General features: G+C 45.2%; 2 protein-coding genes across 3 annotated transcripts; one reads left to right on the top strand and one right to left on the bottom strand.

Moving 5' to 3' along the window:
• Window positions 1–454: 454 nt before the first annotated feature.
• On the top strand, window positions 455–10,275 carry Hph (HIF prolyl hydroxylase). 2 transcript variants are annotated; one of them, XM_001359363.5, is made up of 5 exons: window positions 455–1,636; window positions 8,456–8,741; window positions 8,807–8,887; window positions 8,950–9,089; window positions 9,157–10,275. In XM_001359363.5, the coding sequence occupies exons 1-5, from the start codon at window positions 1,113–1,115 to the stop codon at window positions 9,593–9,595; spliced, it is 1,470 nt and encodes a 489-aa protein (XP_001359400.4). In that variant the 5' UTR covers window positions 455–1,112; the 3' UTR covers window positions 9,596–10,275. The 2 variants fall into 2 exon arrangements, with proteins under 2 accessions (XP_001359400.4, XP_003736742.2); XM_003736694.3 differs by lacking the exon at window positions 455–1,636 and adding an exon at window positions 6,506–7,189 and having other exon boundaries at window positions 9,157–9,893.
• Window positions 1,662–2,658, bottom strand: Tim17a2. The gene has a single exon (XM_001359364.3). It carries the CDS (start codon window positions 2,412–2,414, stop codon window positions 1,806–1,808), a length of 609 nt encoding a protein of 202 aa, XP_001359401.2. The 5' UTR covers window positions 2,415–2,658; the 3' UTR covers window positions 1,662–1,805.
• Window positions 10,276–12,287: the final 2,012 nt, after the last annotated feature.

Genomic DNA, 12,287 nt, shown 5'->3' with positions numbered 1-12,287 from the left:
CATATTCATGTGTATTATTAGTATCTTGTATATTTATCTCGATCCTACGGAGCCTTGGATGACAAACATATTCACAATTCGATAACATCCATTTCCCCCAGGGTATGTGTGCATAGAATGGGACTCATTGTTGTGAACCGGTTATGACGAAAAATTCCTGTTTATTCTTTCTTCCGTCGAATCCTCCCAGCTATATTGATCTCTCAGCTTTGCCCACATAATTTTATATGATTAATGAATTAATTTTCTACTTGACTGGCCTATTCTAAATACTTGCTTTTATTGGATTTCTATATACCGTTGAAAATGAAATTTAATAAATTGACGAATTTGACAAAATATACCATTATATACCGAGATACCGTAAATATACCGTAGCAGTGATGACAGTTTACAAAAATATTGCTATCGATAGTTGCCGGCTATTAGTGTTGCGCAGTGCCCGAATATCGTGGGCGCGATGAAGCTATTGCCTATCGATGGGTATCGGTCTACGCCCATCGCTAGCTCGTAAAAAAATTTAGGCTAAAAATTTTAATTTGCGCTATTTTTCGCATAATATGCGCTGATAATCATTAAACCAGGTCAAGGTTAGCACCTCCAGGGTGCGAGGCGTAAAAGTGGACTAGTGAAAAGCGCAACTAAAGAGAGAAAAGCCGATAAGAAGCAGAATAAAGCATCAGCTGCATTGTGTGTGCGCTTTTTTGTTGTAGTTTATTTGGCATATATTCGTGTGGCCTACGTGATTAAATAGCCACGAAAAGAGGGCCAAGAGTGAAATGGTGCAGGGCACAAGTGGCTAACACGAGCCGCGGCCGTATTTTTGCAAAATAATTGATAGCGTTCGTCGGAACCAGCTGAAATCGCCAATAATCTGAGACGCAGCCCCGTTTCCGTGTGTGGGTGTTTTCTATCTGTGTGTGTTTTTGCTTATCCGCGCGTGTGTTGTATTTCTGTGCGGTTGCGTTTGTTTGTTTGTGTGTGTGTGTGTGTGTGTGTGTGACGGGGGGCGAAGGTACAAACACACCCACCCAAAAGCAGTCGCACTCGCAGCGCGCTCTCAAGGTTAAACTCGGACGTCGGCGCCCACTGCCGCCCACTGCAATGCTGTGATGATGAGCAGGGGACGCGCCAAGGACACGGGGAACCGCAACCGGAGCCGAGACATGGAGACGCCGCGCTGCTCCATCTGCGGCACCACCCAGCAGCTGCTGCGCTGCGCCAAGTGCAAGGCCATCTACTACTGCTCGGCGGCGCACCAGCACATGGACTGGCCGAATCATCGGCAGGACTGCCGCCTGTTGGCCCGCCAGAAGAACAACAACAACAAGATGCAGCAGATGCAACAGCTGCAGCAGGCCGTGGCAGCCACCTCCCTGGAGGGCAGTGGCGCTGGCGCCAATTGCTCCACGGCCCAGATGATGACGCCGGCCCATCAGGCCCAGAGCTGGCCGGCAGAGGTGGACAATCTGTTGAATCTCCTCGGGCAACCGGGACAGGGGGACACCCAACCATCGGGAGATGGCAGCCAGCGGCAGAGCCATCACCATCACCACCAGCACCACCACCACAGTGGGGAGAAGAGCTCCAGCTACCAGATCGGCCTGGCAGACGCCAGCTTCATGGGATCGGGCAGGTGAGTGTGTGGCTGTGCAACGACATAAATGACACCTCCGTTTAATGCACTCCAGAGACATTCGACGGAGAGTGAGGATCACAACATGAATCGATACGAACATGAACATAATTTGGATTTCCATTGCCAAGAAATAGAAGGCTTTTCTAGGGAAGAATTCACTGGATAACTAGACAACGTTGGCCATCTTGACCAGGTCCGACAACGAGTGGGGGCCAGTACCCATGTGGCAGCTCTTGAACGACGGACACTTGTCCAGCACTCGCTCGAACTCGGAGTCCTTTTTGGACCCGTCCTGGAGCACATCCCACTGCGGACGCTGCTGCTTGCCTTGGGCCTCTCCTGGAGCAATGGACTGATGTTCAGCTGCAGAGATTGTGGCCACGGCTGCGCTGGCTCCCTCGATCATGGCCAGCACCAAACACCCGATCAGCGCACCGTTTGCCATTTGCCGGATGCCCTGGCGGGCAGAGAGAATGCCACCCGTTGCAGCGCCGCACACAATCGAGTTCCAAGCGTCCTCGCGCTGCCTGTAGTGGATCATTGTGCAGTCCACAGTGCTGAATGTGGCGGCCCAAACGGCAAAGCTGCCGGCAATCACGGGTGTCCTCAACTTGACGGAATCCAATCCGCCGTAGAGCCCGCGCCGAATTCCAGTCGGAGCATCCCTGAATCCCTTCAGAAACTGGAACAGACTCCCGCCAATGGTGCCCATCATGAAGGCACCGCCGGCGTCCTCCACAATCCGTATGGGACAGGGCTGACGAAAGTACTTCATCCTCCTTCTGGGCTACCCCTCGCTGTTGTGGTGTCTTTTTTCTGTCGATCCCTTGCTGGGAGATCTTTTTCTGTTTGTATTTTGTTATTCCTAACCGTCTAACGTGTGTGTTCCGAATGGTTTTTGGGGATTACATGCTTGTGACGTTTGTTTCAAATCGGTTTAGACAGAGGAAAGGGGTTTTCCTATAGCTAGGGGAGTCCTTTGGTGCATATCATTTGTGTTCTTTGTTGAGCGATAGATCTAGCTTTAATAAATGACATTCTTCATTGTTAAGTACTTGTAAATATTTGTTTTGGGCTACGTGGGATCTGCCATAGCTGATATTCGAGTTATTGTGCATTTGATTAGATCATTTTTCAAGTCGAAACAGTTGTCGTCCGCACACTCGAAGTACTTTTGCGCAATTAGCCAAACCATCTTGCCACGAAGGTGAAGTGTGCGCGAAGGCAGATTAGTGTGCATTCCTTACCCACTTGCATATCGAGGCAATTATCGATAAGCGTTACGTGCGATGACTTATGACGGATGACTCTAACCGTCCATCTGCCATCTCCCCACTCAAAGTTCTTTATTTGAGCTCGAAATTTATGAATCTCATGCCCCGTGCCCCCTCGGAGGCGATTAGATTGTGCCCGGAGTGCCGTGGGAGAGAAGAGGCTCCTGGGAGGGGAGAGCGGGGCGAATGTTTACCTTTGGGCATTACGTGCCCGGGAATCGAATGCATATGGCGGTCGCTCGCTGCGATTCGACTGACTGCAGTCGCATTTTCCCGGACACCGACACCCGGACAGCGCTGACATTGTAATTATTCTGTTGCGCAGTTTGTCCGTACCAAAAATTGTGTATAATCACTTTTCAATACCCTCACTGGACGGGGCTACCCTCTAAAGGGCAGTGAATGGAAACCGGGAGAGAGATATATCCCATCCGAGTGTTTCCTGGAGAACCAGACTCTGTGCTAAATCGAAACAAGCAGAATTTGAATACTACATTCCTCTACGATTGACTGCACTCGCAGTCATTGCTGCACAAATGTCCCATAAGAGAAGGGACACTCAACATTTAGATGAAATATTGCACTGCTTGAAGGCCAACAATCAGCTGTTTTTTGTCAGCTAAAACTCGTGAATAATCCCTGCTAATAATAATCTCCAGCATAGTAGCATAGAATACCTGATGATTGTATTTCCTTAGGGTATCTACAGCGTCGGCATCCGTGGCTCCCCTACTTTCTCCGCTGTTTTTTCTCATAGGTGTGTTTGTTTTCATTTTACACACCAGAACCGGCATTAACAGATACCATAAATATGGTTTTTGCACACCCTGTCTATATGTGGAAATTCTTTTGCTCGTTGCTGAATCATCGAAATTTTGCGCGTTTCGTTGCTTTTGTTGTTATCGTTCGGGGCTTACCGGGTGGGTGGTCCGTTCCGTGCCGTGCCGTTCCGTGCCGTTCCGTTCTGTGCCGTTACGTACTGTCATTCCATTCACTTGGGTGGTCGTCTCCGATTTTGCGTACGTGCCGCGCGTACGCAAGTCTTTCGTTCAAATGTTGTTATCATTTATCGTAGTACGATTTGCGTCTCGTTTGCTTTTGTTTTGTTTACTTGCTGCTGCTGCTGCTGCTGCTCCCCACAGCTCATGCCGGGATCGGGATAGGGATCGGGATGAGCAACTGATGTTGTTGTTCTTTGTCAAACAATTAGCAGTGGCATGATCTCATTGGGGAGAGGGGGCGGTTTGCACAAAATTCTACATTGTTTATAAATGTGTTAGCTAAATTCTGGGGCTGGGGGTCTTTTGCTCACGTCTGTTCGCCTGTCAAGCGACTGGGGTCCGGGATTGGGAACGGGTTTGGGGTTCTTGGGATTTTCGGGGCAAGATAAATAAAGCATTGCGCAAAAATTTCAAGAAAGCAAACCGCCTGGAACCGCATTAAAGTCTCCGTCGGATAAGAAAGGGCAATACCCAGTGCAAAAACGATTCTATGGGGGGGCTATGACCTTGTCACGAATGGTTGGTAGATTGTTGACTATTCTCAATCAGAAGCTAATTATAATTTGTTTAGGTTTATTAAGGGTTCTCCCAACAGGCGCTAAAGACGTTTCCTTAGGTGTTTCCAAGCCACAAGCGAGTTCCCATTACCATCTGTCAGTAAATCAGGATTTAGCTTAATGCAAAATCTAAGAAAACCATTACTTTCTTTAATTTATTGATATTTACCTGTGCTTTTGACAGATCTATGAAATGTTTGGCTATTTTATCTTTTACTTATTGAACAGCTTTCAAAACACGCTGTACAGATGGAACTACTCGAAGCACTAATCGTAATATGCGTAATTTATACAGATTGTTTATAGATTATAAAATATATACGATATAAAATATTTTTCAGTGGAAATTACGACTTGGGGGGAATGCAAGAGACCCAAGAAAGATACGAATATACTGTGGATTTAAGCAGGGATTTGCTTTGCACTTCGCAGAGATGCCGAAATTAGTTTATGGCAGATAACAGTATGGCAGATTTATAAACAGATTCAGATTTGTATTATACCTGGAAAAGAAGTTCACAGAAGAGTTTTCGGAAGATGTTACTCCCATTACCAGATTGTTTCTCCTCCACTATATTCCATTATACCTCCACTTTGTAGATCCTGGGTCCATGTTGGTCGCCTAATTGGAATTCACTTTACATGTCCTCCGTTTCCCTCTCCAACGATGCGGGCAATAATTCAGATGGTCGTCAGATGGACGGAAAATCTTCCATAGATCTCGAATCATCGCCGCTCGCACAACAAATCAAACACCAGACGGAACAAAAATAGTATTGTACTACGTAGACAGACGCACGTCATCAAGGTCGTCTCAGTGCGTGTGCGCCGCCCGCACCCCGACCCCCTGGCGGGTGTTCCTCCTACCGCCACCCGCTGAAACCGGCTGTGGGGGGACCTGCGTGTGGTACACGTGCCAGCGCGCCAGTTGTCGCACGTAATACATCCAAAAAAGCGAGAAGGGCTCGAAGGGCTCGTAGCGCTAACAATCGATCATTACACTACATTTGTATGTATGTATGTATGAACGCAGGGAGTGAGAGAGAGGCAGCAAGTTACACTCATTCCGCTGTGCGCTCTCCTCTCTGACTTTGAACTGGGCCGTTGACCTAATTTTGCAGAGCTACTACACACGCTCTTGTTTTATGTTGTTTCCCCATCCCCATCCTCTTCCTAGTCTTAATTTATTTGTTGTATTCTTGTTCAATCATTATTTTTGGTATTTTTACCTTTTCCTCGCTGCTTCCCTCTGCTCTGCTGTGGCTCTTGCAGTCCCTTTTGCTCGCTTGGCGTCTCTCTCTAACGTTTGGTCAACTAACGCGTGTGCGTGTGCGTGTTCGCGTACGTTTTCGTGCTGTGTGCATGTGTTGGTGTACGCTGGGCTACGTGACGATTGTTGCGCTTGTCTTTTTCTGCCTTTGCCTTTGCGTTTGCTTTGCTTTGTGGGTTTGTTTGCATTTGTTTCGAGTGTGTTTGCTGTCTGCTGTGGGCGTTGCAAGCGCTTGAAGGGTAAACGGAAGGAAATCCCAGTCATACCAATCATATATTTGATATTCTGATCTGATAACGAATCAAAACTGAGGCGCCGTGACCGGCAACTGTCATATTTCGCATCAGAAAATTCCCCCGTTCCATTCCCCTGCTTTGGCATAATTTTCTGTCTGTGCAAGTCGCAAAGTTTGTTATCTGCTGCTGCTGCTGCTGCTGCTGTCGCTGCTGCGGTCGCCGTTTTCATTTGTCAATTATTTACTCACACTCGACGTGCTTATCGCTTTGCTCTACTGTCGCTTCCCAGGCCCCCAGTGCTCTCCTTCTCTCACTCTCAGCTCTTACTCTGGCCAAGCCAAGGCACAATGATGTAGGGTGAGGCATTCCCTCTGTTCGATTTTTGCTAATTCTGTTAGAGGTTGGCTTTTCAACAGGAAGACAACAACCGTAAGAGAGCCTTCTGGCAATACCCTTCCTTCTATTAATATACCTTGACAACCTGCACTACTCTGTCTCACTCTCGCCTCTGAGGAAACCAACGGGGGGCAACAGTAAATGCTGCCGCTCCACCGCATTCGTTCAAAATCGTCGTCGAGAGCGGTTCGTGCTAGCGGAGCATCGCCCCGTTTTTTTTTCCAAATAATTAAATGCTGAAGCGCTAGAACGATAAACAAACGTGACTAAGGAAGAAAGACAGGCAGAAACAAATGTTAATAAAAACAAATAGCTGCAAATACAGAAACACAAAAATAATAAACGCAACAGCTGGCTAATGCAATCTGCAATTATTCGTACCTGTGCACTCACACCAAGCCAAGGCCAACAAAAATCATTAGCTTTAGCCGCCCTACACCAATTCGATAAAACCGGCTCTCCCTCTCCCTCGCTCTCACGCGCGTGGCACTCTCTCGGGGCACATAAAACCCGCGAACAGTTTGAAACTTTCTTCATTTGTGCGTGAGAATTGTTGCTATAGAAGTCGCTCAGACAGAACTCCTGCAGTCCTGCTAAGACAAATGATCTATCTGCAAAGAGCTCTTGACTAACTGAACAATCATCGGGCTAGTGATAATAGAAGTGATTCAGAACAGTTTCGAAAGAATTTTACGCTACGCTGAGTGATCCACGCAAAATGATAACCTCCACCACAACGGACTATCAGAACTTTTTCAAGCACTCGGCGCATCCTGCCAATGCCGAACAATTCTTTCGGGAACTCTTGGACAAGCGGTAATTAAAGGGGATACTAGGGGGACTACAAGTGGAACGATATGAAGATGCTAAGGATCATACATCAGGAAGATTAAGAGGTCCTCAGAGATAGAAGCTGATCTGAGTTCTATGTGGAAAGAATACAATTCAAAATTATCCTTAAAGGGAATCATAGTTGATGCCTAGTGCTTATAAAAGAATACAATGTTAATGGTTAATATTTATATGGAAGTATAGGTTCTCTGGATAGGGGATACTAGGGGGACTACAAGTCCTGAGAGATAGAAAGAATACAATTGAAACCGATCCTTAAAGGGAATCATAGTTGATGCCTAGTGCTTATAAAGGAATACAATGTTAATGGGTAATATTTATATGGAAGTATAGGTTCTCGTACACTTATTGCATCCCCAACTGATTTCTTTCCTGAGGTTTTTGCACTGATTAGCAGATTTCATCGGTTATGAATGCCAAAAATTAAACCGGTTAACGGCTTCTGTTTGTGAACTTCAATGCCGCGTATCTGTATCTCTCTCTCTCTCTCTCTCTGTTTGCTTAGTCTATGAATTTGTATCAAAAAACTTGAAATTTAAAAACTTGTAGCATATGTGGTCGGGCGGTCGTGCTGTCCCTCGATCCTACGAGCAACACGTTTCAGTAATTTTAATTTATTTCGGTTTTTGGACTGTCTTTCCTTCTAAAGCAATTCTGAACTTGTGAGAAATGTTTCATCTTTATTATTATTATTTATTTTCGTGTTGTTTTATGATACTCGTATGAGGGTTGTGCTTATCCAGAAATTCGCGATCGTTTTTTGGGGGCGATCTGGATGGTGGCTGGCCTACGTGACTACGGAGAACCGACTGCCCGAGAGATTTGTGGGGAAAATATTGGTTTTATGGAGGCATCGTAAAAAAGTCGTAAAATATTGTGTATATATCATTATTATAGTTGTACTCAAAGCAAATAAATAACGCTTAAATGCAATCAAACTTGCGATATGCAAGGTGCAGCGTGAAGCGTTCCCAGTAGTTGGTCTATAAATAGATCGGAAATGCAGGCGAGGCAGGTCTAGACAGTCGACCCGTAGAATGCTGCCAGGTGGGGTTTCCCCCAAGGTGACCTCACCCAGATAGGCATCTATAGATCTATCTATCGATAGATAGACAGAAAGCTAGATAGAGGGCCTTCAAAGAGATCTTCCATATACATATATGTATCTTTGAAATGTAATTGGCTTGGATACTCATCAAGTTCTTTGTTCTCTGTCTTGCCCCCACACAGCGAACGGCGCTATGAGGATCTGTGTCGGAACATCATCAACGACATGAACCAGTACGGCCTGTCCGTGGTGGATGACTTCCTGGGAATGGAGACGGGTCTGAAGATCCTCAACGAAGTGCGGAGCATGTACAATGCTGGCGCCTTCCACGACGGACAGCTGGTGCACAACCAGAAGCCCGATGCCCCAACCTCGGCGGTGCGTGGAGACAAGATTCGAGGGGACAAGATCAAGTGGGTGGGCGGCAATGAGCCCGGCTGCAGCAACGTCTGGTATCTGACCAATCAGGTGAGTGTGTGATATCTTCTAGAATGAAAGGATCTGTGACTAATTTGTTTCCCCTCCTCGGCCAGATTGATTCTGTGGTCTATCGCGTGAATACCATGAAGGACAATGGCATCCTGGGCAACTATCACATCAGGGAGCGCACGAGGGTAAGCAGTTACTATGGGATTCCTCAAAAGATTTGCTAATCGCATTGGTTGTCCCTCCTCAGGCGATGGTTGCCTGCTACCCCGGATCGGGCACACACTATGTCATGCATGTGGATAATCCCAACAAGGACGGCCGCGTCATTACAGCCATCTACTACCTGAATATCAACTGGGATGCGAGAGAAAGCGGTGGAATACTGCGGTAAGCTGATAGATCTCCCTGTCTCCTTTGAATTTGGACAATTGAGTAATCCGTTGACTGGTTATAGGATTCGACCCACGCCTGGAACCACTGTGGCCGACATTGAGCCCAAGTTCGATCGACTGATCTTCTTCTGGTCGGACATACGCAATCCTCACGAAGTGCAGCCCGCCCATCGCACCCGCTATGCCATAACCGTCTGGTACTTTGATGCCAAGGAGCGCGAGGAGGCGCTCAATCGGGCCAAGCTGGAGAACAGCCGGACGAACAATGCCATCACAAGCAGTACGTCCCAGGCACAGCAGGCCGAGCCCGATTCCACAACCACGCCACCACCACCACCCGCCACAGTAGCCACAGCAGCCACATCCGCGACAGGACCATCCTCAACCTCTTCGCCCGCACCTGCAGCCGTGTTGCCCGCCAGCATGTCCACGGGCACGGGGGCGTTGAATGCGAATGTCTCGAGCAACTCCTGCGCCGCCAGCAGCGAGATATGCACGTAACACAGCGCTAGCGGAATGTAGGGCAACCAAAAAGTGTAAATTTTTTCCAAAACACTCTGTAAAAAGCTAGTTAAAAACTATTTATGTACACAAGTCTAGAAGCGGGCCAGGCTCCGGCCCACTCGAGTCAGGCCCAGTTTGCAAAAGTGAATCAAAGCTCCTTTAGTCGTTAAGTCTGCTAGTTATAGCCTCTAAGTCGTACGTTTAGTTAGTCTCACACATTAACCCCTAGCTAACTGCCTTGTCAGCGATCGAGCCGATTGTTTTAGCATCTTTTTAATTCGTTACAAACTTTCGCAGTGGCAAAATTGCGTTCATTTCATACTTTTCTGGCTGCCAAAGTATTATATCTAAAGAGCAGTGCATCAACAATAACAATCGCCAAGCAACGCGACGCTCATCCTATTCTATCTCAAAATTGTGCCAGTAGATTGTATGAAATGTGATTTCTGCTGGCACCCCCTCCCATCCCCACTCACTCAATCTGTCGACTCTCATGCATCTAGTACTCGTAGTTAGAAATCTTTTTCATATCGTTAGGCGACAACAAAATCTGTTCTCTTGTTAAATTCTAGAAGATAAATTATCCATATTTATGGCATATCTGCATACATATGTATGTATCTATGTACATATATGTATTTATGTATATTTTTCTATTAAATGAAAGCCTGAGCAAATGCCACACGTGTCTCTAAGTTTATTTTCTTTGTATAATGATTCTATGATTACTTAAAATAAGTTTAGAAAGCGAAACGTTCGAGATATGAACATAGGTGGAGGTTTAAGACTGAGTTCCCAGGAGTCGGTTTAAGGATTAAGCCGAGCCAGGACAAAGTCAGTTGAACAGTGTTAATCGAAGACTATGTCAAGAGGCTCCAGAGCTAGATCAATAGTAATTGCAAAGGCAGACGATCCGAATAGCCCGAACTCAAATGAAAGTGAAGCTTAGAACAAAAGGGAAAAGTCGAGAGAGCGATAGGGGATACCAGCAGCTTAGATTCTGGTGAAAGAAAGGGCGAGAAACGAGAAGAATGGCACAGCATGGACAATGTAGTCACGAAAACTGATCAGGTATCATGTTTTTGAGTTCTGGTGAACGCCTGTGATACATTCTCTACCTGTTACCTATGTGCTGCTTGTTCTTGAACAACAGCTTTAGATCACGTAACAAGAAAAGGTAACGTTATATTTTTAGGCTCCTTTTCTGCTGATCATAAACGATGAATGTATGCATCGTAATCACCAAGCGTAAAATGATCTCTGATCAAGAATAATAGGGAATTACGTTAAGCTGCGCCTCTGGCTATAAATACCAGATGTAATAGCTAATATCGGGCAGCGTGACCCGACTGTAGGAAAGTAGGTCCTTCGCTTATCTGGCCCCTGCCACATAAACATAATATAGAAATAATATCGAGCTCTCAAGCGATAAACACTCTCCCAAAGCATGACCAAAATACGACATATGTTGATATTTGAATATACACTTTATTTTTCAGAAAAAGTTGTTCATTTTCGTAATGACTTTACATTTACATATATGTATGTATAGTATATATATTTATATATATTCTTCTGACGCTCTGCACATCATGCGTTTGTGTGTGTTTCATTTTTTTGTTTTCGCTGGAATGGCCATATTATTTGAATACGATACAAGTTGCACACATGATTTGATCTGATCTGTTTGTTGTCTATATAATATTTAGAATAACCGAAGAACAACGACGAATGTACCATATGCCATTCGAAAAACAAACAACCAAAGCACATTTTTTGTTTTCAACATTTACATCAATTAATATCGTTTCTGCGAATATGCTTAGTACTTGGCCGTGGCCAAAATTCATCTAGATACTTGATTTGCTTTCCAAAAATATATATATATTGTATGTAGGTAGATATAATATATATGTATCTCGTATATACACACACGGCTGACGACTGACTGATCTAATAATTGCTGATGCTTCTCTTTTCTTTTCTTCTCTTGTCTGCTCTGCTCTGCTCTGTAAGTACTCCATCTATTTTCATTGCCTGCAAATCTGTTGGTAGAAAAATAAACACCACTACCATCTCATCTGTTTGTATCTTCATCTTAAATCGTGTATAGCCCCTTCTTTGCTTGTCAAATCCTTCTATAGCTATATTTTATGTACCGTTCGTCATGGCGTTGACTCTGAGTTGTGCTCTGTTCTAAGTGGATTTTTATACAATTTCGGTTCGGTTCGGTTCGGTTCGGCTCTTTATTCTGTATTCTGTATTCGATAAAGCTGAAAATGAATACTGCAACTGGGGGTAGATCAATATGGGAGGTCCCTTCCTTCAGCTCCTTTTCAGCCAAGCCAACTAACAATTGCAAATGGAATCAAATGCTCCCAAAATATATATATATATATTTGTATCTGTTTATATGTAGGTAGTATGTATATCTCTCTGGCATCGCTATATATCCTGAATAATCTGCCTCATCGAATTGTGCGAATTACATTTTGCAATAATTTTGTGTTCGGTGCGCAACAACTAGAAACTCTTTTATTTTGCAAACTACTCAACACTGGTTGGGGGGCGAAGCACTGGACACTGAGTGGGAAAAGTACTCGCACACTAGGCTGGGATAATGCCGCACTAATTAGCTATGATATATATTTTGTATATTACACAAATACTAAGCACTTTATTGGAACGC

Source organism: Drosophila pseudoobscura, chromosome 2 (genome assembly GCF_009870125.1).
Source record: "Drosophila pseudoobscura strain MV-25-SWS-2005 chromosome 2, UCI_Dpse_MV25, whole genome shotgun sequence".
Taxonomy (NCBI): domain Eukaryota; kingdom Metazoa; phylum Arthropoda; class Insecta; order Diptera; family Drosophilidae; genus Drosophila; species Drosophila pseudoobscura.
The sequence above is the reverse complement of the archived record's forward strand: the minus strand, read 5'-3'. Positions and strand labels throughout refer to the sequence as shown.

Coding starts and splice junctions, on each gene's coding strand:
- Hph (XM_001359363.5), top strand. CDS start 1,113: ATGATGAGCAGGGGACGCGCCAAGGACACGGGGAACCGCAACCGGAGC. Junction 1,637..8,455: donor AGCTTCATGGGATCGGGCAG/GTGAGTGTGTGG, acceptor GCCCCCACACAG/CGAACGGCGCTATGAGGATC. Junction 8,888..8,949: donor ACATCAGGGAGCGCACGAGG/GTAAGCAGTTAC, acceptor GTCCCTCCTCAG/GCGATGGTTGCCTGCTACCC.
- Tim17a2 (XM_001359364.3), bottom strand. CDS start 2,414: ATGAAGTACTTTCGTCAGCCCTGTCCCATACGGATTGTGGAGGACGCC.